This window comes from Bufo gargarizans, chromosome 6 (assembly GCF_014858855.1).
Source record: "Bufo gargarizans isolate SCDJY-AF-19 chromosome 6, ASM1485885v1, whole genome shotgun sequence".
Classification (NCBI taxonomy): Eukaryota; Metazoa; Chordata; class Amphibia; order Anura; family Bufonidae; genus Bufo; species Bufo gargarizans.
Genome location: NC_058085.1, coordinates 160,789,257 through 160,816,794, shown reverse-complemented (window position 1 = coordinate 160,816,794; position 27,538 = coordinate 160,789,257). Strand labels below are relative to the sequence as shown.

At 41.4% G+C, this 27,538-nt stretch overlaps 1 protein-coding gene across 1 annotated transcript in view; it reads right to left on the bottom strand.

Annotated features, from left to right (window-relative positions):
- Nucleotides 1-25,900, bottom strand: part of MYOZ1 (myozenin 1) — a 52,372-nt gene extending 26,472 nt beyond the window's left edge. The window contains exons 1-3 of the mRNA XM_044300059.1: nucleotides 25,718-25,900; nucleotides 5,684-5,781; nucleotides 168-358 (exon numbers count right to left, since the gene is read on the bottom strand). Coding sequence (XP_044155994.1) covers nucleotides 168-358; nucleotides 5,684-5,753 — 261 coding nt within the window. The 5' untranslated portion in view covers nucleotides 5,754-5,781; nucleotides 25,718-25,900. The remainder of the gene's footprint in view (nucleotides 1-167; nucleotides 359-5,683; nucleotides 5,782-25,717) is intronic.
- Between the last annotated feature and the right edge of the window lie 1,638 nt (nucleotides 25,901-27,538).

Genomic DNA, 27,538 nt, shown 5'->3' with positions numbered 1-27,538 from the left:
TTATTATTGAAATTTCAGCTTGAATGTGAGAATTTTCATCTGCATCTTTCTAATTCATTGCATATGTCCCAATAGAAATTGTTAAATCCAGGACAATGGTACTACAGTGTGAGGATGACAAGCATGTCTGTTTTTGATAATTAATAATTGAATTTTCATCAACTTACCAATGAATTGTCGGAGAACACATCAGGGTTGTTCTCATAGATGAATTTTTCCACTCGCTTTTGACGAAGTTTAAACATCTTGGAGCCTTTATTGCTTAATAAAGATAGCTCCTCCAGCATAATATCTCTTGGAGTGCTGATCTTCTTCCCTAAATTTAGTCTGGAGATATCCCGATCTCCTTCTCCTGATGCTAAAACAATAACAGTAATATGTTAAATACGTATTGCCTTGTTCCATTAATGCTAACTCCTCTTTGTGTTGTACTATATAATGCCCTAATAATGGATCATACAGTGCTGCAAGGTGTCCAAATGTTACTGCCTAATTAATAAACTAGGTTAGAGTGGAAGAGGGTGCAAACTCTGGATCTCATGCCGAAGCCATTATGAGCCAGTGCACAAATATTAAATCCCTAAGGCCTGCCCTAAATGGACCATTATTAATTGAGTATAATAGTTTAATGAGGCTTTATCAGCACTTTTGACAAAGCTATACTGCTGGCAGCAGTAGGTAAGGGCTTGGGAAAGTAGTACAAACATGCATCTTGTGGTGCTTTTTTAAATCAGGAGTGGTGTGAATATGAAGTTTTATTCTGCCAGATTCTGTTCTTGCAAGTGCCCAGATGAGGCTTCACTGTGAATTGCTCTCTGCATAGAGTTGCCCAGGAGACCACTACAGCTGTCGCTCAAAGGAGAGACTGTGAAGGAGGTCAGTATAGAGAGCATTTCACAGGGATGCTCCCTCTCCAGTACACTAGCTAGAGGAGAATCTGGCCAAATACATCTTCACACTACTGCTGATAACGTAAGCTCCAAAAAGGTATGTTTGTACTGCTCTCCCCAACCCCTACCTAGTGTTGTCAGCAGTTTAGCATGGTCAACACTGCTGACAGAACCCTTTCAAGAACCAAACCATTATATGCTTTTCTCAGCTGAGCATGTGTTGCAGTTGCTGCCCGAACCTGGAAAGCTATATGTCCCCCTGACAGCAATAAGTCGATTATATGAGAACCCAATTTTATTTTGCTTTATGTAGACGACATGATGTCTTGCATAGAATCAACTCAAATGGGATAGGAACTTGTTTACAAGTCATGCTTAAAGAACTGCCCTTCAAAACTCACCAGGCGGATTTAAGATATATTTGAAGCATATATAGATGTTTGCGAAGCAGATGATATCTGTGCTTTAATTTCTGTTTACTGTTCCATAATAGGAAAAGAAAAATGAATATAAGGACAGTGGTGGATCCTTCATATGGCAGACACCTATGGCACCCAATATACTGCATTTACTACCTTGGGTTCTAGTCGGATTTCTGTTATGGTGTCTCGGAATCTGCAACGGAAGCTCCGATACAGATTTAAACAAAAAATATGCCATGTAATAGAATTAATCCTGATAAAACAGTGAGAGAGGTTTATCATGACTGGTGTTCCCATATGCCAGTCTTGATCCCCTGTGCGCTGGACTGTGCCAAGTATGACTCGTCATAATTTAGGTGCATCTCTGGCCCTCTGTGCACCAGAAACTGAAATCTACTTGAGCTATTACTTATACCAGTTTCCGGTCTCATTAGTGCTTTTCAAAGTGTGTAATGTTAACCAGCTGATTATATTAGGTTATCTACAATTGTTAGAACGGGCAGGTTTTTTCACCATTGTCAAGGGGAGGAGTTTAAAAGGAGCGGCATTGACCCTGGTACTACTGCTCCTTGTAAAACAGCAGTGCAACACTGCATTCAAGTACTTAGTGAGGGTCCCAACATTGCACCCCTACCAATCTCACATTTATCACTTACAGGTTATAAATATAAAGGAAGAGAATATTGGATCATTTAATACACTGTTAAAGGGGCTTTCTGGTCTTTAGACGACATATGACGTAATAGTACGTTATGGCGGCAAGTGACTTGCCGCATTTTTAAGTACTATTACGTCATGGTGATCAGGTGGGCACCGGAGCGGTGCGCGCCCGATCACTGCAGGAGCCCGGCAGTCCCTGATAGCTGGGCCCCTGCTGTATCCACCGGCATCGGCTGCTGTGGCGGGGGACCCAATGAGTGACAAAGCAGCCTGATGCATTGCACAGGCTGCCCAATGCCTTGCACACCATCTGGACCTGCCTTCTACGGGCGCCCAGTGCTCCTAGGCAACCTGTTAGTGTATTACTCAGTGTAATACACTAACAGGCAATGCATTACAATACAGATGTATTGTAATGCATTGCAGAGGGGATCAGACCCCCCAAAAGTTGAAGTCCCAGAGTGGGACAGAAATAAAGTTTAAAAAAAGAAAAAAGTGTTTTTAATAAAAAATAAATAAAGTTTCAAGTAAAAAATGAAAAAACGCCCCTCTCCCTGATTTTAAAAGGAAAAAATAAAAAAATAAAGAAAAAAACACACATATTAGGTATCACTGCATCCTTAACGACCGGCTTTATAAATATATCACATTATCCACCCTGTCCAATCAACACCATAAAAATAATAATAAAAAACATTTTTATCACCTTACATCACAAAAAGTGCAGCACCAAGTGATCAAAAAGGTGTATGTCCCACAAAATAATACCAATATAACCGTCACCTCATCCCGCAAAAAATAAGCCCCTACATAAGAAAATTGCTCAAAAAATAAAAAAAAATATAGCTCTTAGAACATTAAACATTAAACATTTTTTGTTTTAAAAATGCTATTATTGTGTTAAAGTTAAATACATTTTAAAGAGTACACATTAGGTTTCGCTGCATCCGTGACAGCCATCTATATAAAAATATCATATCACATGACCTAAACCCTCAGCTGAACACCTTACATCACAGAAATTCCCCCAAATAGTACCAATCAAACCATCACCTCATCCTGCAAAAAATGAGATCCTACCTAAGACAATTGGTTAAATAATTAAAAAGCAATGGCTCTCAAACTATGGAGACACTAAAACATAATTTTTTGGGTTTCAAAAATGCTATTATTGTGTAAAACTTAAATAAATAGGAAAAAGTAAACATATTAGGTATTGCCACATCCGTAACTATTCGCTTTATAAAAATGTCACATGACCTAACCCCTCAGGTGAACGCTATTAAAATAAATAAATAAATAAATAAAAACTGTGCTAAAACAACCAATTTTTGGGTCACCTTGCACCATTATTACACCAAGTGTAATAATGGATGATCAAAAAAATCATATGTACCCAAAAATCGTACCAATAAAAACATTAACTCTTCCTGCAAAAAACTAGCCCCTGCACAAGACAATCGGCAGAAAAATAAAAAAATATGGAGACACAAAAACATAATATTTTTTTTCAAAAATGCTTTATTATGTGAAACAAACAAACAAAGAAAGTAGACATATTTGATATCACTACATCCGTAACAACCTGCTCTTTAAAAATAGCACATGATCTACTCCTTCAGAGGAATGTTGTAAAAAATAAAAATGGTGCCAAAACAGCATTTTTTGGGGTATCTTGCCTCACAAAAAATGTAATATAGAGCAATTAAAAATCATATATTCCCCAAAAAAACTATAAAAGTGGCACCTTATCCCCTAGTTTCCAAAATGGGTCACTTTTTGGGAGTTTCTACCCTAGGGTGCATCTGGGGGGCTTCAAATGGAACATGGCATCTAAAAACCAGTCCAGCAAAATCTGCCCCTTCTAACGTCTTAAAAAAATAAAATGACATTTACAAAATGATGCTAAGTAATAAATATTGTATGAGGTATCACTCTCTGTTTTAAAAGGAGAGGAATTGAAATGTTGAAAATTGCGAATGTTTCAAATTTTTGGCAAATTTGAGATTTTTTCATAAATAAAAGTAAAATATATTGACTCAAATTTCTGACTATCATGAAGTACAATGTGTCACAAGAAAACAATCTCAGAATGGCTTGGATAAATAAAAGTGTTCCAAAGTTATTACCACATAAAGTGACACGTCAGATCTGCAAAAAATTGCCTGGGCAGGAGGGCGAAAACTGGCCCAGGGTAGAAGGGGTTAATGATCTATGCTCAGGATACTCCATCGTTGACAGATTAATAGGAGACTGACACGTGACATCCCCACCAACCAGCTGTGCTAGAAACTACACAGTGAACGGAGCTGGAAGCCAAAGGATCCATTCATTGTGTATTAGACATGCCGACATATTGCAGCTCAGCTTTCATTCATTTGAATGGGAGCTGAGCTGTGGCGCTCTGGCACAACCACTACATAGCGGATGGAGCCTTTGGCTACCTGCGCATGTTGCAGATTACACATAGTTTTTCTGTGGATTCTCATGCGGGAAAACCATAGCATAAGGCCTCATGCAGACGACAGTTGTTTTTTGCGTCCGCCCCAAAAAACTGATGCGGCATCCGTTTTTTTTTTTGGAGGATCAGTTTTTTTCCACAGATCCCTTGTAATAAATGCCTATCCTTGTCTGCAAATGTGAAAAAAGTAGGACATGCACTATTTTATTTGCTGAGGGGAAACACGGACAACGGACGGAGAACACAAACGGATGAACTATCAGCATTTTTTTGCTGACCCATTGAAATGAATGGGTCCCCTAATACAGTACCTGTAAAAAGTATGAGATTTCACAAATTTCTGTGCACTTTGTTTTTTCGTTCAGGGTGGAAATTGATCTGCCATGCAGATTTACCTTTTTCACTGCAAGGGCAAGATCTGAGGCAAAACCGCATCAAATCTGTATCAAAAACCCAAGCACAGAAATTCCCATGGAAAATGGTGTGGAATTTCTGCAAGACAGCCTACAGCCATATGCAGGAAACCTTAAAGGGGTTTTCCTCCTCATGTGCCGTGCACCCCACATGGAATATACTTACTCCGGTCCCCACTCCCGGCGCTCCTGGTCCCTGCACCGCTGGGGTTTAGCAGCCAATGGTAGGCAATGCTAGGGAGGCTCGTCCCCGTCCTTGGCTGCCATTGGCTGCTCCCCCCTGACACCGGATGTTTTCATCCGTGTGCAGGGAAAAGCAGCAGGTGCGGGGACCAGGAGCGGCGCAGGGAGTGGGAACAGGGTAAGTATATTCCATGTGGGGTGCCCGGCACATGAGAACCCCTTTACGCTTTCAGTGCCATCCCCTGTGTTGTTCCCGAGCTGGTTGCTGCCGAAAACAGCTTCTTGGTGGGGGTGTTGGGTGTCAGACCAATCTGATGTTGATGACCTGTCCTGAAGATAGGCCATCAGTATCTAAAGACTGTGAATTCCCTTTAAGGTAAAGATATTAAATAGAAATAACAATGGATAGAGTTAAAACAATTTGATTTTTTGATTGTGCCCTTTGTCGGTCATTACATACCTCTGTGGTGAGTGCACATTTTCTATATTTTTGCTTGTTACCTACATTTCTCTGTGCTAGTATGGTAGTGGTAACAATTATGGAAGTAAGAGTTATAGCTGCTCAGAGGTGCCTGGGTCAACAATTTCTGATGAGTTTAGATGATGCATCAGAAAATAAATTGGCTATTTTTTAAACCTAAAGTATCTACTCACAGGTTAGCTCCATGATGATTTTTGTCGCCTTTTTCCTCTTATTTGGGGCTGGAGTTCCAGACAAAGGCATTGTAGCAGATACTTTTTTCTGTGTTTTTCTGTAAATAGAAAGTCGTTTATTATTCACTGCAATAAAAAGAAAAAAAAACTCAGCAATGCATTTGATAGTTATACTACATTTTCTTAAAGTGTTCAGACAACTTTGGAACTCCTGAAGGACAAGACAAGTTTAACCTTTCATTGGTTAACTGGTATCTTCCAAAACAGTGCTACACCTGCCTAGACATTTTTTCGGGGTACATGTAAATTAACCATTTACACTGAAATATTAGATTGGCAGAAAGAATAAAACATATTCTATGCACCATAAAGTGGGTTTCCCTAGGATAATCCATCAATATCAGATTAGTGGGTGCCCGTGTCATGGGCAGTGAGTGTGGAACCACTGTGCCAACCAAATTGTTTGACTTTGGGCTAGACCTAAGGATGTTATCGTGGCAGTCTCCTGGTTTTCAGCCTTTAACCCCTATACAGAGACCTGGACTTTGCTGCAGGGGAGCCACCAGGCCACTATATTTTGGAATAGTCCCGATGTGGTTGGCAACTCAGATATCACCGGTGCTCCCATACAGAATGAATAGAGCAGCAGTGTGCATAAATGAATTGCCTCTCCATCAGAACAGGGGAATGGGACCCCCATTCTTGTGATTGTGGAGGGTCCCAGTGGTCAGACCTCCAGCGATAAGCTAGTTTTCTTAAAAACTTTGCCAAACCCCATTAAATGGGACTAATCTGCACATGGTTCATGTGACTGATGAACGTGATGTCACTGGCCTCTTCAAACAGCAGAGCGGTCGGGGTGCCAGGTGTGGGACCCCTTCAAGAAAACCCTGTTGGGTGTAATTTCATGTAATATTGTCAGTGCAGAACATGTTAAACAGCAATCACAGCCATTCTTCATCAGGTGATCTTTTAGTGTAGAACTTCACCGTGTATATATATATGTCTGGATCTGGAAATGACCTGTTCCTTTGACGTATATGATACTGCGAGAAGGGTAAAAGCAGATAACATGAATTCTTTTCTTTCATATGATAACCCATTTTTTATAGTGTTCATAACGTATGATATACTACTATTTTTGATAAATGAAAAAGATTGTGCAGGATTAAATTAACTTTCTTTACATTGGTCAATGCCACTTTTGTTCATGGAAACCAAACTCAACAGAAATAATACATGTATACATAAAGCGTAATCTCTATAAAAGGAGAAAGCGCTTACAAAGCATTGCTGCCAGTGTCAGACTGTGCAGGGACACCCCCTACACACACACACTGGTAACACCCATCTGTACCTTTTCTGCTGACAATTCATTCATACATTTCTAGTAGAAATAACAGGGGGTTGGCACAACATAGAGCTATAAGAATAGAAGCTCCAGAATTGTTATTACACAGGGAATACAAATAGTTAGAAAACCAGACATGTCTTAATAGGTGACCGGTCCTCTTTAACATGGAAAATCAATATAGAAAAGTCTCACCACTCAAATGTCAATGCTGGGGTTCGCAATAGTTCGAAAATGGGAACAATCCCATCTGTCAGAGAAGCTTTTTACTCCACGTAGAGTGGGTAGACGATGGTCCATATCGCCTGTGATACCACAACGATATTGATACAGTTTGCATGATCCACTCTTCCATTCTTTAAATTGAATAGGCCCAATAGTTCCATCTGTGGGATTTGGTTGTAAAGAATGGAAGAGTGTATCACACAATCAGTAGCAATATCATTGTAGTATTGCAGGCAATATGGACCATCATATACCTACTGTAGGTGGAATGAAAAAGCTTCTCTGAACAAGTGGGATTGGTTCGGTTTATGGACTGTTGCGACCCTCAGATTGACATATAGAGTAGTGAGACTTCTTCCTATATTTATTCTTGTTCATAGAATGTGTCTCGTATTGCAGCTCTGTCCTGTTGAAGTGGAAATAAAATATCCAGGGTTTCATTTGTAAAATAGTTTAGCACTTCATGCCTAAGGATGGGTTTACATGCTGTGGTCAAACGTGCCAATGGTAAAACTCGGGTATATAATATTCAGGATATTCTTGCTCTAACAGTAGTCATACACTGACCTCCTGATGGGTATATCAGTATATTCAACAACTGATCTGAAAAAAGTAGACCTGATGTTTCAAAAAGTGATGGCTGTGAGTCGCCACTGTCAGGTTAAACTTACCAGTCGGTCCAAACCTGCCTCCTGCTCCATCTTCCGGGTGGGTCTTCTCTATCACCCCACACAGGCCGAGGTCAGCTTGCCGGCAAAGCCCTCCTACCTCTGCCCGTAGAACATGTGCACTCCCTCTGAGGCTTAAAGGATCAGCAATCGCGCACCCTAATCTTCACCAGCCAATGGCTTGCAGTCCTGGGATACTTAAGACACCTTTCCCTGTGGGAACGTGTGTGAGCATTAAGGTTCCTTAGTGTGCTAAGCCCTCTGCAAAGGTATTCTGTTCTACTGTCTTCCCATGTACTGAAATCTGCCCGTATACCCATACTGACCCTTTACTGTGTCTGTTACTAGTATTGCTCCTACACTGCCTGCCCTTACTATGGACATATTACCATATTCTGCCAGCTCTGACCTTTGCCTGTCCCTACACTTTTGGCTGAACTCCCGGTGATCTTCTCCAGTGGGTCAGCTGTTAACCACACAGAGACAACTCCAGGATGTACCAACGTAGTGTATTTCCTGCTGCAAAGTCTAGATCCCTGAACAGGGGTTTAAAGGTTAATACCAGGGAACTGCCAGGATAATGCCCTTAGTATTTGCCCAGAGCCAAATCTGTTGGTTAACACAGTGGTTCCACACCCGCGGCTGTAACAGTACCCATGCAGCCAACACAGAAGAAAACACATTTTGTAAATAAATGTAAAAACTGCAGCGCTCACCTGTAAGACTTCTCAGGTAGCACGGACAAAAGACCCGGATTCGGTCATACCAAAGTTTCCCAAAAAATATTGTTAAGTCCAGCTTCCCATAAAAGAAGTTCTTTATTAATTAGGAATAATATCCAGACATCAATTATATGTCACGTCCAATTTATGTTTGACCGTGACGCTGTTGCGTGCAGACTGGTTGCCGGGGGCAACGTGTAGTTTTCTGTTTGCACGTACACTTTCCTTTAATTGGTGTTTTCCCCGTTTTGGTTGTCACGGGGTTAATTTAGGTGTGTCTGCTAGGTGTGGTGGGTGTGACCTCAGGCCTCTTTATATGTTGGTGTGTTGGAGCGTGTGGTCAGTTTTATTTTGTTGTCTGCCTGAGTAGGAGCTCTGCTCCCTGGCGGTATGTCTTTGTGTCTGTGTGAGTCACCCTTATTTATTATATTCTTTCCTTGCCCTGGCTGTGTGTCTCCTCCGGTGTGTCTCTGTTTTCCTCCCCCACCTGGTGTATGTTGTATTGGTGTGGTTGGTGTATGGAGGTTTTCTGGTGGTGTCTTGGCTCCGAAAGGGGCGTGCTTTCCCGGATAGGTTTAAGCAAAGACAAGACTGTGGGTTTCCAGCCTGGAGCCGCATTCCACCTTGGCCACGGCAGGTAAGTTTTGATAGCATAGTTATGTTGCTGTGTAACTTACCTGCCGTACTGTTTATCCCATGGTCTTGGTTCCTGTCTGCCACTGGGCCTCTGGAGACACCTTTTCATCCGTGGTGTAGGATGAATAGGTGGTCTCTGCCCTGTCATTAGGCCTAGGGCATTACAGGGATAGTAGGGTCCTAGGTTCGTGAGCATGAGCCCCCTTACCATCTGAGGCGGCTCATGCGCTAGGAGTCCAGGGAGAGCTCAGGGTTACTTTAGGTGGTGACCAGCTCCCTGTGCCCTGCTATCTGGCGTTGCAGCCACTGTCATTGCACGGTGGGGGGTTTTCCCCACTCCCCGCCGTGACATTATATAATCGCTGTCTGGATTTTATTCCTAATTAATAAAGAACTTCTTTTAAGGGAAGCTGGACTCAACAATAATTTTGTAGAAGAAAACACATGTACACATTGTCCATAGAACTGCACATATGTTTAATATGACTATTGGAATGCATAGTTATGCATAGGAAATCATGTAAAGATCAAGAATTCTAAACACTTCTACCTGAATTCAAACTTAAGTAATAAAAACTCATTCGAGAATCACTGCCTCCTTAGAGAAAGCACAAACCCAAGAAGATTATTATTATTTTTTTACCAACCCTGTGTATAACTGCTAGTACACTATATGTAGTGATGTAACAGCATAGAGTTATTTCCCACACCAATAAAATCTAGGGTATACAGAGTGGAAAAGAAGTATTGATAAGGCTTGTTCTGTATTAGAAAAATATGGCTGCTTTCTTCTAATAACAGCCACACCCAGCCATGTATTGTGTGTGGTACTGTAATTCATCTCCACTGAAGTGCATGGGACTGTTGCTTGTCTGTGGATGAGGGTGAATGGGTCTATGCAGCATCTGACAGAAAACGATCTTAGAGACAGTGTACAGTCACAATCAAGCTTCTAATCTCAGGGACAGTTTAGGGAAAGGCTAAAAATAAGAAGTCTTGTGTAGAATAGGGAAGGCAGGGAAAGCTTCCAATCAGGGAGTTAGGAGTGAAGAGCTGAGCCTGGGTGTGCTAGGCAGTTCTAGCTGCAGTCACTGCCTTATAACACAGCTGCAGCAGAACCACAAAAGCAGCTACCTGTAAAAAGATTTTTTTCTTCTTCATTTGAACAGACATACAGCTTTTATTTCCAAACCTTAGTTCAATCTAGAGGGTAGCATTTTAAAACTCAGTTAACAGACCTGAAATGATAGTCCAAAATATTGGACAGGGCATCTGCAGACAATTCAAGGGTTTTCTTTCCAGCAAAAATAGCAATACAAATGTACAATGCCTGTTTTAGGGCTGTTTCACACGAGCGGATGCCGTGCGTCGCATCCGCTCCGTGAAAGACAGCCAAAACCCGATGCAGACTTCAGAGGCACGGAGCATTAACATGACTGATAATGCTCCGTGCCTCTCTGTGATCTCTTTACTACGAAATCACAGTGACAACTGTGATTTCGTAGTAAAGAGGTCACAGAGAGGCACGGAGCATTATCAGTCATGTTAATGCTCCGTGCCTCTGAAGTCTGCATCGGGTTTTGGCTGTCTTTCACGGAGCGGATGCGACGCACGGCATCCGCTCGTGTGAAACAGCCCTTACAATCCAGAGGGTAGCGTTTCTAATCTTGGTGAAAACAGCTTAAATAGTAGGCCCAAAGTATTTTACAGGGCATCTCCAGACAGTTCAAGTGTTTTTTTGTTTTGCAAAAATAGCAATATAAGTGTACAATGTATGTTTTACAACCTAGAGGGTAATGTTTTAAATCTTTCAGTGAAAACACCCGAAATACTGTAGTAGGCTGAATTTTTTTTTTTTTACAGAGCATCTCCAGGCTCCTATCTGTAAGTAGTACTCATGGTCCTTTGATTATTTTGTAATGTATTTATACTACCATTTCATCAACAGTATTAAAGTAGGGTGTGTTGTAGTTTTTAGTGGGCGTCTTGAGTTTGGGTTGTCCATTATGCATCCATGTGTATTTTAAACATATTGCATTATTATGGTGCCATATTAGATGAAGGTGATTGGTGGGGGTAGTATATCGTATAGGTAAGCATCTATTACTGGGCAGCAGTGCTGTAGGATTTAAGTAATAATAGGGGCACTGTGGATTTGTGGAAGACTTATTGATGGATTTTATAATGGAGATTGTAACAGACATGTTGGTTGGCATTTGTTCTAGAGTGGAAGTACATTTGAAAGATCTGTTGCTGTGAAATGGATATCTCCTGCCTTATGGACAACAGTTCTGTATATGGCAAACTGGATCGATTATACTTGGGCCCTGTGTTAGAATTTGAATACAAGAAGTTTTAGGGTACTTTCACGCTTGCAAGCAGAGGATTCTTGCAGGCAGTTCCGTCACTGAAATCCGGACGCAAACGGATGGCATTTGTCAGACGGATCCGGATGCGGATCCGTCTGACAAATGCATTGAAATACCGGATCTCCGGTGTCATCCGGAAAAACGGATCCGGTGTTTATTTTGTTTTGCACTAATACATTTCAATGGATTCCAGCATGCTGCAGTATTTTCTCCGTCCCAAAAACGTAAGAGGGCCTGAACTGATGCATCCTGATGCATACTGAACGCAATGCTCTCCATTCAAAATGCATTAGGATAAAACTGATCTGTTTTTTTCCGGTATTGAGCTCCTGTGACTGAACTCAACACCGGAAAAGAAAAACGCTAGTGTGAAAGTACCCTTCGAATATTGGCATTACCTACTATATCATACTTTATTACACTTATATTTAATATTATTTGGTCATCTTTATTCATCATGGTTTAAGTATATGTATATGCTTACCGTTTATATTAGGGAATTTTGCTAAAAAAAAAATCCCACATTTTTTTCACACATTTTCATATTGCTACATTCATGTTTCCCTTTTTTTTTTTTTTTTACATACAGTTGATATAAAAAGTCTACACACTCCTGGTAAAATGTCAGGTTTCTGTGGTGTAAAAATATAAGACAAAGATAAATCATTTCAGAACTTTTTCCACCTTTAATGTGACCTAAAAACTGTACAACTCAATTGAAATACAAACTGAAATCTTATAGGTAGATTGAAGAAAAAATATAAAAATAAAATAATATGGTTGCATAAGTGTGCACACCCTTAAACTAATACTTTGTTGAAGCACCTTTTGATTTTATTACAGCACTCAGTCTTTTGGGGTATGTGTATGAGGGTATCAACATGACACATTTTGACTTGGCAAGATTTGCCCACTCTTCTTCGAAAAAAAATCCAAATCTGTCAGATTGTGAGGGCATCTCCTGTGCACAGCCATCTTCAGATCACCCCGCAGATTTTCCATTGTATTCAGGTCTGGGCTCTGGCTGGGCCATTCCAAAACTTTAATCTTCTTCTGGTGAAGCCATTCCTTTGTTGATTTGGATGTATGCGTTGGGTCGTTGTCATGCTGAAAGATGAAGTTTCTCTTCATGTTCAGCTTTCTAGCAAAAGCCTGAAGTTTTTGTGCCAATATTGACTGGTATGTGGAACTGTTCATAATTCCCTCTAGCTTAACTAAAGCCCCAGTTCCAGCTGAAGAAAAATAGCCCAAAGCATGATGCTGCCACCACCATGCTTCACTGTGGGTATGGTGTTCTTTTGGTGATGTGCAGTGTTGTTTTTTCGCCAAACATATCTTTTGGAATTATGGCCAAAAAGTTCAACCTTGGTTTCATCAGACCATAACACCTTTTCTCACATGCTTTTGGGAGACTTCAGATGTGTTTTTGCAAAATGTAGCCTGGCTTGGATGTTTTTCTTTCATCAATTTTGGAGGGACGTCCAGTTCTTGGTAATGTCACTGTTGTGCCATATTTTCTCCACTTGATGATGACTGTCTTCACTGTGTTTCATGGTATATCTAATGCCTTGGAAATTCTTATGTACCCTTCTCCTGACTGATACCTTTTATCAATGAGATCCCTCTAATGCTTTGGAAGCTCTCTGTGGACCATGGCTTTTGCTGTGGGATGTGACTAAGAAAATTTCAGGAAAGACCAACTAGAGCAGCTGAACTTTGTTTGGGTTTAATCAGAGGCACTTTAAATGATGGCAGGTGTATGCTGACTCCTATTTAACATGATTTTGAATGTGATTGCTTAATTCTGAACACAGTTACATTCACAGTTATAAGAGGGTGTGCACACTTATGCAACCACATTATTTTTTTTTTTGTTTTGTTTTCTTCCCTCCAACTATAAGATTTCAGTTTGTTTTTCAATTGAGTGGTACAGTTTATAGGTCACATTAAGGTGGAAAAAGTTCTGAAATGATTTATCTTTGTCTCATTTTTTTTACATCACAGAAACCTGATATTTTAACAGGAGTTTGTAGACTTTTTATGTCCACTGTATATTGCGTCTGCACGCATACACAGGGCTCACAGCCTGCACATTTTTTTACATGCACACTTCACATAACCTTTTTTTTCTTTTTACGCACTGTGGTAATGGGGACGTGCGGGAAGGCGTGTGTATCCCACCCAGATACCTCAGCTGAGTGAGATAACTAAAATCCGGAAGGCTGCATTGGTCTCAGCAAAGTATAGTTTGCTGAGACAGTTTTGTATCCATTTTCTTCTGGGCTGGATTTTACTTGGATTGGCGGATAGGTTTGGTAGTAGGATCTGCCAGTCCACACCCTTCCGACAAAGGTATTCCCTTTCACCTGAGGTGATTGCAGGTGAGGCCAGCTCTAAACAAGGAGTAGTGTTGATCGCAAATTTTTATCGCGAATATTGGAACTTTGATAATTTGCTAATATATAGAATATAGTGCTATAGCTTCATAATTGCGAATATTCTAGATTTTTTTTCATCAGTACCCATGATCCCTCACTGCTTCTTGCTTGTGGGCCAATTGAGAAGGCTGCAATATCTTTGACTTTAGGAGTAGTGTTGATCGCAAGTTTTCGTATGGCGAATTGTTATTGCAAATTTTCCGATTGCCGATTTTCGCAAATAATGACTGGAGATCCCGAATTCTCGAATATATGATGAATATTCACCCAAATATTCGCGAAATATCGCAAATTCGAATATTGCCCCTGCCGCTCATCACTGTCAAGGAGGCATAAAACCAACCCTCTGTGTGTTAGTCAGGGGGAAAGAAAGGCTTAAGATGCCTGAGCGTGAGAGAGAAAAGCTGAGGTTGGTGGACCTAGAGACGCCTGTGGAGAGAGGGTCGCATGGCCAGAGTCAGGCAGACTTCTGGGCCACAATCCCCCATAGGTACTGATGTTGTGGTAGTCACAAGCCTGGATGCTGCTGGACTGTTTGGGCTGAGGAAGCTGCATCTGATCACGTGTGTGAACTGTGTTCTTTAGAGGTGAGTCAGGGAATTAATTCTGTATTAGGCAGTGCCTAGATGGGCAGGAGTTATTTTGGTTGCTGTATTGTGCTAAAGTGATAGAAAATAAAGCATCGTTAGGACTTCAATCCGGTTGTCTGCGAGAAATCTGTGATTGAGACCCCCTGAGAGAGAGAGATCCCTTACAGCATGCACACGGGGGTCTAGAATGTACACTTGTATGTCACTGTGGATATAATGCCAATGACATGCTTGCCAATCAGAACATTGGGATATATTTACAGTATATAAAAAATGTATTATACATACCATTTTAATGGTATTTCTCTTTAATAGCTAAGGCAAAATGGCCACAACCAGTGGCCACTTAAATATGGCAATCGAGATTTTACCTTGATGGCTACGATATAATGGCTGCCCAATAAGACCACATTTATATGGCTTCTGTTTGTTAGTGCCTCATTCCATGTGCAACTGCAGGACATGCGCAGGGGCTGGTGGGAGATGCTGCTTCCTGCCCACATCATCGGATCGTCAATGGTGCTCTTTGGTGTTGTGGGGGCTGTGGTTTTCGCCTACCTGGTTATCGGCATTCATGCTCTGCATCCACCATGCTTTGGGGATTATACAGGCACTTGGTAATTATTTACATCAACACCAGATATTTATTACACTGATACCTTGCTCTATAAGAACCCTCCATCCCAGCGACCCCATCCTCCATAGATATATGGACAATTCAGGTCGGCATATATAATTTATGTATCCATTTTTTAAGCATGAGAGTTTTTGTAAGATTGAGTACATATATCAGCTTTAAAGGGATTCTTTTACCTAAAATCACCATTATAGAGCACTAACATCAGGATCTCCATTACATTCCCCATATTACAATGCTACCTTCCATATTGCTGTCTGTAACGGACCGTTTCAGCAGACAAGGGGTTAAAATCCGTTTAGGCGATATGCCCCTTTCTGAGAGACAGGCACAGCTACTGCAGAACACCAACCTCCCGAACTGGATACAAAATAACACTCCAAACTGGAACCTCGCGAATAGCTGCCGGCAGACGAACAGGAAAAGCATACAATCGGCTTACACTCCTGGCAATCAGTCTCTAACAGCATACAGGGAATCCCCCCAATAACGAGACAAGGCTCCGTGTTGAGGGTCAGCAGTGGTCTGACTGTACTTCAGATACAGCCTCTTTTATTCATAAAAAAAAAACATAGTACTGCCCACAGGGTTTTGAATTCCAACCAATCAATATCTTACAACACACACAATGCAAATACAGCAACCAATCGTTCACGCCCCCTAGAGGACCAGAAGGGAGACTGCGACACAGAACAGATACAACACATCCCCACAATGCATCATGGTTTCCTCCTCTCTGTCCCAGAGACAACCGAGGGCAATCCAATTATCTCTCAGGACAAAGGGGAGATCGCCAATACACATGTGGAGACAACAGGACAGACATCACCATTTAAACACACAATGGGACAATGGGACAATAGAACCAGACCTAGCATATTCCTCCCAAGCTGACAAGTTACACTTATTATAAATTGTTACAACTTTGTGAGGTTACATTGTCCATACATATAACTTACATTAATTTAAACAGTATAACTTGGGGACAAACCTATCCAAAATTCACTTGAATAGGTTCAGGGGTTTAAAAGTTAGCAAAAGTATCTCAAAGGGCCGTAATCCTTGGGCAGGAGGCTGGCAACCAGCCCCCTCCAAAACACTGTGACAAGGTTGGTTTCGCCACACTGTCCATCGACGATTTTCTCAGAAAAACACTTTTATTAAATATATTAATTAGCTTCTGAAGGTGCCCAGGAGCTGCGTTCATGCAGCTGTTGCCAAGGCCCCTGGGCACTTTTCATATGAAACCCCTCTGCTTTCACCCCTCTGGCCCGCCCTAGGTTCTTCTGATTACATCCTCCTCTTAGTGAGAAATCCTGCGCCAGCGCCGTTCAACAGATTCACAGCGCCTGCACACTTCATTCCCCATTATGGGCAGAGGCACAAGAGTGTTTAATGCGCATGTTCCGGCCTGTACATCCCGATCTAGCCGTAGTAGTAGGCCACAGTTCCCCCTGGTTTCTGAAATATGCAACATTATCATTGAGGAGAAAGAGGATGAGATTGTGGATTGGATGGCTCACTCCTCCTCTGTCACAACAAGCTGATGTGGAGGAGACTTCTAAATATGACACCGATTTAGAGCCAGGGGTCAAAGCATTCCTCCTGTTCCTCCTCCTTGCAGCCTCAGAAAAGCCTTTCAGTGCTGTCCTGTCTGCACTGCCACTTCCTATTGGTGGCGCTTTCTTTTTTTCTTAGATGAGACAACAAAACTCCACCATACCCTATGGCAGATAGTCAAGAGAGTCTCCCTGTTGACGACTTGTGTGAGAATAGTCAGTGTTTGGACTGCCCTGAGGAGGAAGTAGACAGGGGAGCCCAGGTATAGCTATGGTGGTAACAGTGTCACCCTTAGCCACGACATTTGTGGTGGAGGCAGTGGCAGTCAGGGCAAATGCAGGACAAGGAATTGGGAGGGTAGCCAAGGAGCCCACCATGATATATCACAGTCTTATAAATGTGGCAGGGAGGTTGAGGACTCCCATGATGATTGTGTGTTTGACAAAACCTGGTAGTCAGATTGGGGTTAGGAGGAGGGTGGTTGCAACGGCAGCAATAAAGAACAGAGGCAGTCAAACACAAACATACCTACCACAGCTATATTGAACCACATGAAGAGGCATCACCCCGTCCCGTCGCCAAACAGAAGTGGCAGCCAGGTACCAGAAGAATTTCCTACTCCTCCTGGTATCTCTTGCGGCAGCCATGCCTCATCCAGAGGCAGTACAGTGTCTTTCACATCATCGTTATCACTTTCTGCTTCTCTTGCTGCTTCCCTTGCTCAGACTTCTCCTCCTTCTCTGTTCCATTGTCAGCCTTCAATAACGGGGTGCGTGGCCAGGAAAGAACTTTACATACCCAGAAATCCACTGCTGCACAACCTTAATTCCTACATGGCAAAGTTGCTGGTGGTGCAGTTACTACCATTTAGTGGAGTCCAAAAAAGCCATCCTGGCTTTGTACTCTCACATGGTGGAGAACGTGGGCCACTCCTTGCAATTGTCACGTGTGCGGGAAGGTACACGCCATGGTGGACACCTGGATCAGTTGTTACAGGCAGGGACAGTACGAGTGGCGTTCAATAAGTTATCTACCTGAATATGAAAACAACATTTTTGTAGAAAATTGAATTTACAACTTTTCAATGTAATCCCCCTTGAATTCAGCACACTTATTCCACTTCGCTTCCAGTGATTGGTTGCCCTCAGAATAGAAGGAGGCTTCTTGTTGCTACTGGAACCCTGTTACCACCTTTGACTGCATTATCATCAGGAAAGCATTGCCCATGCAGAAATTTCTTCAGGTCTGGCCTGTAGGGTGGATGGTTAAGCTCTATGCAGCCACATTCCCTGATAGCAGCTTGTGTTTTGAAAGACTTATGAGCTGCCGGCAACTTCCTACAGGTTTTCTCTTTGCCTGAAGTAATGCCTTCGTTGTTGAAGGTGCCTCTAGTCTTGTGTGGCATGAATGCTAGTAATAAAACACCTTCTGTATCCCCAAAAAACGATTGCCATGATCTTTTCAGCTGACTGCCGCACACAAAATAACTTTGGAGTTGGTGACCCATTGTGTTTCTATTGGATGGACTCTTGTTTGGTCTCAAGATTATGGGGGTGGATCCATGTATCATTCCCCATAATAATTCAAGAAAAGAAGTCTCCTGGATTTTTTCTAAGAATGTCTGAATTATCTTGGCTAAATTGCTGGCGACAAGTTTTTTTGCTCAGGAGTAGTGTTGAGCGCGAATATTCGAATCGCGAATTTTTTTCGCGAATATCGGCACTTCGCTAATTCGCGAATATTTTGAATATAGTGCTATAAATTCGCAATTTCGAATATTCGTTTTTTTTTTTTTTTTTTTTATTGTTATATTTTTTCCTTTCCCACTTCCCTAAAGTTGTTCTTACCTGTCCTTTGGATTCCTGGCTTCCTGGCTGCTCCAGTCAGTGCCCGTTGCCGCTTCTGCCGCCTTCCGTGCTCATGGAGCGTCCCCATCTCCATGGGAACGTCTCCATATACTAGAATGTACTGTCGGATTTGAGAATTACGTTGAAATCGCAATTGCGATTAATATAACACGAAATAATCGCATTTGCGATTTCAACGTAATTCTCAAATCCGACAGTACATTCTAGTATATGGAGACGTTCCCATGAGCATGGAATATAGCATTACTAAGTTAAAATCGCAAATGCGATTATTTCGTGTTATATTAATCGCATTTGCGATTTTTTTTTTTTTTTTTTTTTTTTACTATGGTTGGCTTCAATGGTAGAATTAGCGAATATGACGAATATATTCGTTATATTCCACAAAACGAATATACGAATATATTCGTTATATTCCACAAAACGAAGATAACGAAGTATTCTGCATCTCAGTTATATCTACCTATTCATCAACTTCGCTAATTCTAGCAATCATATAGGACAGTTTACTATAGAGACAGCTAAGTATAATTCGCTATGCGATTATATTACTTTGCTTTTTTATATAAATAGATTATAATAATTATCAGGTATTATAATTATTCTATTTATATAAAAAAAAAGCAGTCATATAATCGCATAGTGAATTATACTTAGCTGTCTCTATAGTAAACTGTCCTATATGATTGCTAGAATTAGCGAAGTTGATGAATAGGTAGATATAACTGAGATGCAGAATACTTCGTTATCTTCGTTTTGTGGAATATGACGAATACATTCGTATATTCGTTTTGTGGAATATAACGAATATATTCGTCATATTCGCTAATTCTACCATTGAAGCCAACCATAGTAAAAAAAAAAAAAAAAAATCGCAAATGCGATTAATATAACACGAAATAATCGCATTTGCGATTTTTACTTAGTAATGCTATATTCCAGGGATCAGCAACCTCCGGCACTCCAGCTGTTGTCAAACTACGACTCCCAGCATGCTCCATTCACTTCTTTGGGAGTCCTGAGAACAGCCATGGAGGTGTGCATGCTGGGAGTTGTAGTTGCACCACAGCTGGAGTGCCGAAGGTTGCTGATCCCTGCTATATGCCATGCTCATGGAGCGTCCCCATCACCATGGTAACGTCTCCATATACTAGAATGTACTGTCGGATTTGAGAATTACGTTGAAATCGCAAATGCGATTATTTCGTGTTATATTAATCGCATTTGCGATTTCAATAGGAGAGTAGCCTTTAAGTTTAAAAAAAAAAAAAAAAAAAAATTAAAAAAATCGCATATGCGATTTTTTTTAAATCGCATATTATTCGCGATAACTAGCATAATGACGAATATTCGATTTCGACGAATATAAAACGAATATTCTATTGAATATTCGCGAATTTCGTCGAAATCGAATATGGCACCTGCCGCTCATCACTACTCAGGAGTCAACATTCATAGAACCCACTGAGAACTGATCTTTGACATCTTCAAAACATCATGAATGATACTGGAAACGGCAACTAAAAGGATTAATTAATGAGCTATAACATAGACCCGACAATTCATCACAGCCTCTACTTTACGGCACATTTCCTCTGAAGATGCTTTGACAGGTTGCCCTGAACGCAGGTTATCTTCGATTGATTCCATACCCTATTTTAACTGCTTGGCACAAAACTTTACTTTACCATATACAGCAATCATTCTTTTATGGATTTCTTTATGCTTCTTTTCTTGCCAGCCTGTCACTTCCAGAGCTTTCATAAGACTGAACTCTACTGTGTGTGTTGTGTGTCCAGATCTGTCTCAACCTGCACAGACAAGCTCAGCTCTCTAACACTGACAGAACATGCAGGTGTAGATAACTTATTGAACACCCCTCGTACATGTATTTCATGGTCCACTGGGTGTTTTTGTAGTACATCAAGCAGCAAAAATCCTGCTGGCTGTCACCCCAGCAACTCCAACTGGGCAAGGTAGTCAGTGACAATGGCCGCAGCATAGTGGCCATGCTTAACCTGGGGGAAATAGCACATTCAGACCCCTTTAGATCTCCATGTTAGACCCCCTCATCAGACCTCAGATCAGACCCAAAATAAATAAATTCACTTACCTCTCCTGCTCCACTGGCACTCTCCGGGTCCGGCAGCATTTCTCCTGCAGCCACTCTCCCTGATGTTCTCCAGGCACGCACTGCACTGTGACCTGTCTGCGTACAACGTCAGGTCATAGTGTGCACTACGTTGTTTTGCTGATAAAAGAAAGACTTCAGTCTTCAGAAAGACTTCAGTCTCGGATACTCTTTAAAGAGAGACTACACATACCAATTTAAGGATAGTAAAATATATGAGTAAGTTTATTAAGTCAATAATAATAATCAGGCAAATGTATGTCCTTCTTTTGCAAGTGAAATATATACAAAAAATAAAGAACTTACATCACTGATTAAGTAAACTTCATCTGTCAGCGACACTTCAGCTGGGAAGCCCATTCAATAAAAGCAGTCAGAGGCTCGATTGGGGGGTGGGCTTATTTACGAACTAATATATGCCAGTTTTCTGGCATATATCTGTAGCCGATTGTGGCGCAAAGGTTATTTGCACTGCAATCTGTAATTTATTAATTTTTTTCCTGCTCACGCCAGGTCTAAAAAACAGGGCGTTGTGTGGGCTGCCCACCAGGCACGTCTCATCTATCATTTTCTACGCCTGTTTAGGAAGCAGGCATAGATTTAGACCAGTGGTAGATGCACAGAGGTTATGTAGAGGCCGGCGCCTCTACATAACTTTGGCAGAACCACAGCCAGTGTTGGGATTATTAAAACCGGAGTCTAAAATGATGACCCCCTAGGTCCCTACGCAAGGCGTCCCCTCGTAGGAAGAGCTTCTGACTTCCCCCAAAGAGTTACCGCTTTTATATAGATTTAAATAAAGAATTTCACTCCCTAGTGGAAGGAAGCCAACACATGTACACTACAAGGGTCACTGTCTATATCCTGTTCATCCATTATTATTACAGACCCTGGAATGGCCAATTTCCAGATCTGGAATAAATCTAAATTCTTAAAACAACTATGAGCAAACCAGGTATAACTACGGATTCTCAAAACAACCAGGAGCTTCTCCAAACAACCTGGAGTTTCACAGGCTAGAAACAAAATGGAGTCCAAATGATCAGAAACTAAATTTTCACACTTTATAAGTCCTTGCGCTGTATGCAGTCAGTTATAAGACACACTGCATCTTATAAAGTGAAAAGTACAGTAATTGCTGGTGCGCCACTGACAAGGGGGCCCTGTGTGCCCCCTGGCTATGGAGCCCGGTCGTATTTGTGACCCCTATAGCTACGCCACTGTGTTATATACCAATTTCCAGAGCAACTGGAGTCAGTTTGGTTTGGGACAAAGCAATTCAGGTCCAAACTGAACTTTTTCAAAAATTCTGCGAACCAGAACTAAACCGTATCTCAAAAGGTTTGCTGATCTCTAGGGAAGTGTTTGTTATTCTATGAAAAGTGGAATCCAAAGAGCCAGGCGCACAGAGGAAAATGTTTTGGATCCTTTGAAAAGAGGATTCCCAGCCCCTAATGGGACCCATCACATTTTCTCGGTAACAAGAACCTGTGGAAAAAAAACCTCTCTAGATGAGCTATAAAAGTGTTGGTAAACTGGCACAATGGTAATGGAGTGTGTTTAAAAACACTATTTCCCGTTGTCATCGGTGCCTAAACACAAAACCATTTGATCTTTGCAATGCGCCCTCTCCTTTATGTACACCACTGGTTGGGGGATTCCAACTTTTTAAGTGATGAAACCTGCATAGGAGCCACTGAAACCTACAGTTAGTGAAGTCTTAGCAGATTATAATGGACATTATTAAAGAGTTATAGAAAAAACCCTGTAAACAGCCTAAAATAACAAATGAATGTATACCCACCAATTTTTCTCCTTTCTTTCTTCCTGCGCTTTGCTGTGGTCCTCACCACTGCTATTTGTTTTTCTGGCTGCAGCAGTGATGTTCTGTGCACACAGGTCACTCCAACAACCCCCTTAAATAAGCTAAAATGTACCGGTATGTGTCCAAGAATAAATCACTTCAAATATGAGCAAGAAAAGAGGCAGGGTTGGATTACAGTGTAGGTAGAATTGCAGCAGATATTCAATTTATCTGCAATAGGCAACCCATTTCCATAATTATACGTCATATAAGATAAAAGCTTTACTTATTTTTCTTCATCTTTAGTAGAACACTTTCTGTCACTCACTATCAAAGTGAAGCTGTACCTTTTGATACATTTACCCAAAAACATTCAGTAATATGCATTGGTTTCTTATGGCTGGCACCTGGAGCCTTCCTAGATTTGGGATTGACATGGTAAAAAATGTTTGAACTCAGTTGGTTAAGGGCATTCCGTATTAAAGTACTACTGTCAGACTCCCAACCCTGAGATCAAGCTAAAACCAGCAGGAAGGAGTGGCGCAGGGTAATCATTGGTTGGCTTCTGCAACCCTCCATGCTCCAAGCATGATTGGAGTGTTGGTCAATGCTGGGCATTTTTATTTCAAATTCATTGATTGCATGCCTCTGTTAATTGATAGCAGAGTTACTCGTGAATAAATGTGGGGGGAATATTCGTTTAAAGGGGTTCTGCAGTTTGTTTAAATTGATTATCTATCCTCTGGATAGATCATCAGCATCTGATCGGTGGGGGTCCGACACTCCGCCGATCAGCTGTTTGAGAAGGGAGCGGCGCTCCAGCAGTGCCGTGGCCTTCTCACTGTTTACCACTGGCCCAGTGACATCAGGACTAGTATCTCTAGACTGGGCGCGGCTAAGCTCCATTCCCTTGAATGGAGCTTAGCCCCGCCCAGGCCAGTTGATTCAAGTCGTGACGTCACTCGGCCAGCGGTAAACAGTGAGAAGGCCATGGCACTGCTGGAGAGCCGCTCCCTTCTCAAACAGCTGATCAGTGGGGGTCCCGGGTGTCGAACCCCTGCCGATCAGAAGCCAGAGGATAGATCATCAGTTTAAACAAAGTGCAGAACCCCTTTAAGGATAGTTTCACATATGTGTCTGAGTCTTTATCTTCAGAATAGGTCATTAATATCTGATTAATGAAGGCCGACTCCCAGCACCCTCTCCAATCAGCTACTTGAAGAGGTACTACAGTGCTACAGCTAGTGCTGCAGCCTCCTCACAGCATATCAAGCACAGTGCCATACATTGTAAAGTGGCTGTGCTTGATATTGCAGCCCAGGCCCATTTACTTGGGGGTGCTGAGAGTCAGACCTCACCGATCTGATATTGATGATCTATCCTGAGGACAGGCCATCAATATTGAACTTCCACAAAAACACTTTAAGAATCTCTGCTGCAGATTCTGTCACAAATGTCAGAACAAATAGTGCAGCATTCAGTGCTATTTTTTACTGGCAAAATTACAGACTTCATGATGGAAACCTGACATACCCAGGGCTCATTCACATGGCAGAATTTGCTGGCGGGATTTTGGTGAGGACACCATGCCAAAATTCCGCTGGTGGCTGCGCTGCAGTTCAGGGCCTGTGGTTTAAAGCCGTGACCATGTCACGAAGGGTCCTCTATAACACGGTAAGTGATAACTAATAGATCAGTGGGGATCCTATGGTTGGGACCCCTACCAATCATGAGAACAGAGACCCGTGCCCCATCGGGTTCCCCGAATTGAACAGAGTGGCTAGTCGGGCATGCACTGAGCTATCTCTAGAACTCTGATAGAAATTAATGGACCGGCTGAGCATGCTTTACAGGCTGCTCAGTTTATTTCAGGGGGCCTCGTGGGAGTCCCCATTCTCGTGATCAGTGGGGGTCCCCCACCGATCTAATAGTTATCCCCTATCCTATTTATAGGTGATAACTTAATATAACCAGAGTTCCTTTTAAATGACTACACATTCTGCCATAGTAGACTAAGTATTTTTGTACTAATGTGCATAGTAAATGTAATACAAACTGTCTATATAGCAAAATTGTTTGGAAAATAACATACCGTTATATGAAGTAAACGAGGAACACCACATTTGTATCAACATACTATAACTATGCCAAATAAATCACAATAAAACTAATGGAATAGAAGGAATATACTGAATAAAATGAATCACTTATTATTTAAAATGCTAATATAAGTATATTTTATTAACTCAGTGACATGAAAGTGCGAAGGGCTTCTTGACCAATACTTAACACTTACTGCCCTGCCAAGACCTTAAGGGAAGCCAGTAACCTTATCCTGCCTAAATGTCATCTGTATGGCCATAAAAAGACTCATGTTAAATGTTACATTGTTACTTATGTAGAGTCAGGCCAATTGGCCTATGATAAATGTAAAATAATGAACAAATCCAATAATGATCTAGTACCACAGTAATAGAGAAAACCAGGCCTTTGTATAAAAAAAGAACAGCTAAACAAGTACACATTTTTGGGTAGAGGGGGGAAAACTATTAAGTACTGTGTATTGATTTATTATCCTTGACAATATAACTTCTAATTTAGCTAGATATATGCATATTATCCACACAACCCAGGGTATAAATTTAAAGATTCTTGTGTTGCAATTTTTGGTACCAAGTCTAAACTGTGGAGGTACAAGAAGTAAGTCTGTCTCAACAGCTAAAAGGTCTAAGGTACAGAGGAGGGAGCCAGCCTAGTAAAAATCTCAGAAGGGTTCTTACGTTACCCAAAGAGCATTTGGCTGAGGTCTATATTCATCTCATTCTCGGGAGGTTAGCCTTGCTGCCTCAGCAGGATTCCCTTGCAGACAGCTTCAATTACAGAACAAACATATCATGACTTATAAAAATAAAATTGATTATATGCATACCCCATTATAGTGTAGAAAAAATATATTGCAATTTTTGTTATTTTATAGAATTTCTTTAGTTTGCCATCAAAGTTGACATCATCATAACAGTCATAACAATACATACCTTGGATGAGAAATTGATGATCAATGTAATGGTCTCTCTTCTTCTATAGCTGACGTAATCTGAATGTCGCTCACTTTTTCACTTGGTTTCTTGGGGTTCACTATGGCAGAGAGCAGCAGGAGAAGAAGAAGGACGTGTGCACTGGGGGGTCTGCACAGCACAAAGTGCTGATGCAAAGTGCAGTATATTTGACTCTTGGATGTTGCTTGCAGTGGCATCCTGGAGTTTATTAATAGTAAAAGGAGTAAGGAGCATCTCAGATGGCAAGAGCATAGAAGAGGGAAGGAAAAAAGGTGGATCTCAGCAGTCCTGAAGTCTCAATTCATACTGTGATGTAAATCAGCATTTGAAATGTTATTCTCTACCAGATAAATAGTAGAACGTAAATTAGCAATGAAGAAAAATCTGATGGCAGTATATCTGCCCAGTATACTGGATATAACTATGCCAGTGTAACAGAGAGATTTCAGATGTCCACTTGTCCAGATTGTGAGGAGTTGATCTTAAAAACTAATGTTCTGTTGTTATACATAATGCTTTGTTGGTCCTATCTCTTGGTCACGTGAAGAAGCAGTTGAACAATAATGTTCATTTGCACTATATTTCCCTAAAGTGGTTATATCATTTAGTAATGCTTGTCCATAATACCTGTTAGGGTACGGCCACAAAATTAAGTTTCTACATGCAATTTTGGAAAAGTATAATTGCCAGATAAAACTCCAATTTTTTAATTCACTTTTGGTTTTGGCTTCCAAAACTGCATCAAGAAACATAACTGTGTGGCCATACCCTTATAGTAAATAGAGATCTTATATGGAGCTCCACCGCTGTAGACCACAAAATGCAGCTCTATCAGTTGTAGTAAACAGAGCTGGCAACTATGGAGCTGGTCCCATTGAAGTGAACTTTTTATATTTCTCTCTACAGAGCTGTGTAAGAGTTATTTTTCACAGTGTGAGCAATAGTTTTTATTGATACCTTTACAGGGTATATATGACTTTATCAATCTTTATTCAATTTTTTAGAAGGCAAAGTGACCAAAAACAGTAATTCAGGCATTTTTATTTTGTTTTTTGTAACGCCGATCAACTTATGGGATAAATACTTTCATATTTTAATTGTTTAGGGATTATCAGATGTGATACCACCGTTTTTTTGTGTATTTTTATTTGTAAATGTGATAAGGGGTGATTTTAATTTTTTTTTGCTTTATATTTATTCCTTCCTAGGAGACTCAAAGATCCAATCATGAAATCTCTATCGTAGACTGCAATTATTTACTTTTGCAGCCAATTGTAAAATGATAGCGCTACCACAGAACCAAGTGCACCAGCAGACCAGAGGAACCCAAACATACTCAGGACATGGAACAGATGACAAACGGGAACCAACACACAAGCAGATGCCTGGACCCCATGCGGCGGTCTCAGGCAGAGCTGCACACAGACTAGAGATCCTCCCTCCGGAGAATGCAGGAGCCCTCTCACGAAGGAAGAACATGCACAGGACAGGATCAGAAGCAGTAAGGCACTGCAGGCAAGATATGGCACAGACTGGATCAGAAGCAGAAGGCACTGCCAGGCTGGACATAGAACAGACAAAATCAGAAGCAGTTAGCACTACCAAACTATCAGATGCAGTTAGAGCACTGCTAGACTAAACATGGAACAGAGTCAGAGGCGGCTCTTCCATTAGGCCACTTAGGCTGCTGCCTAAGGCCTCATGCTGGTGGGAGCCTCGCCAGTGGCGTTGCGAGGGGGGTGCGGTGGGCAACAGTGCAGGCGGTGGCAGTGCACAGGTAGATGAGTGCTTCCATTGTGG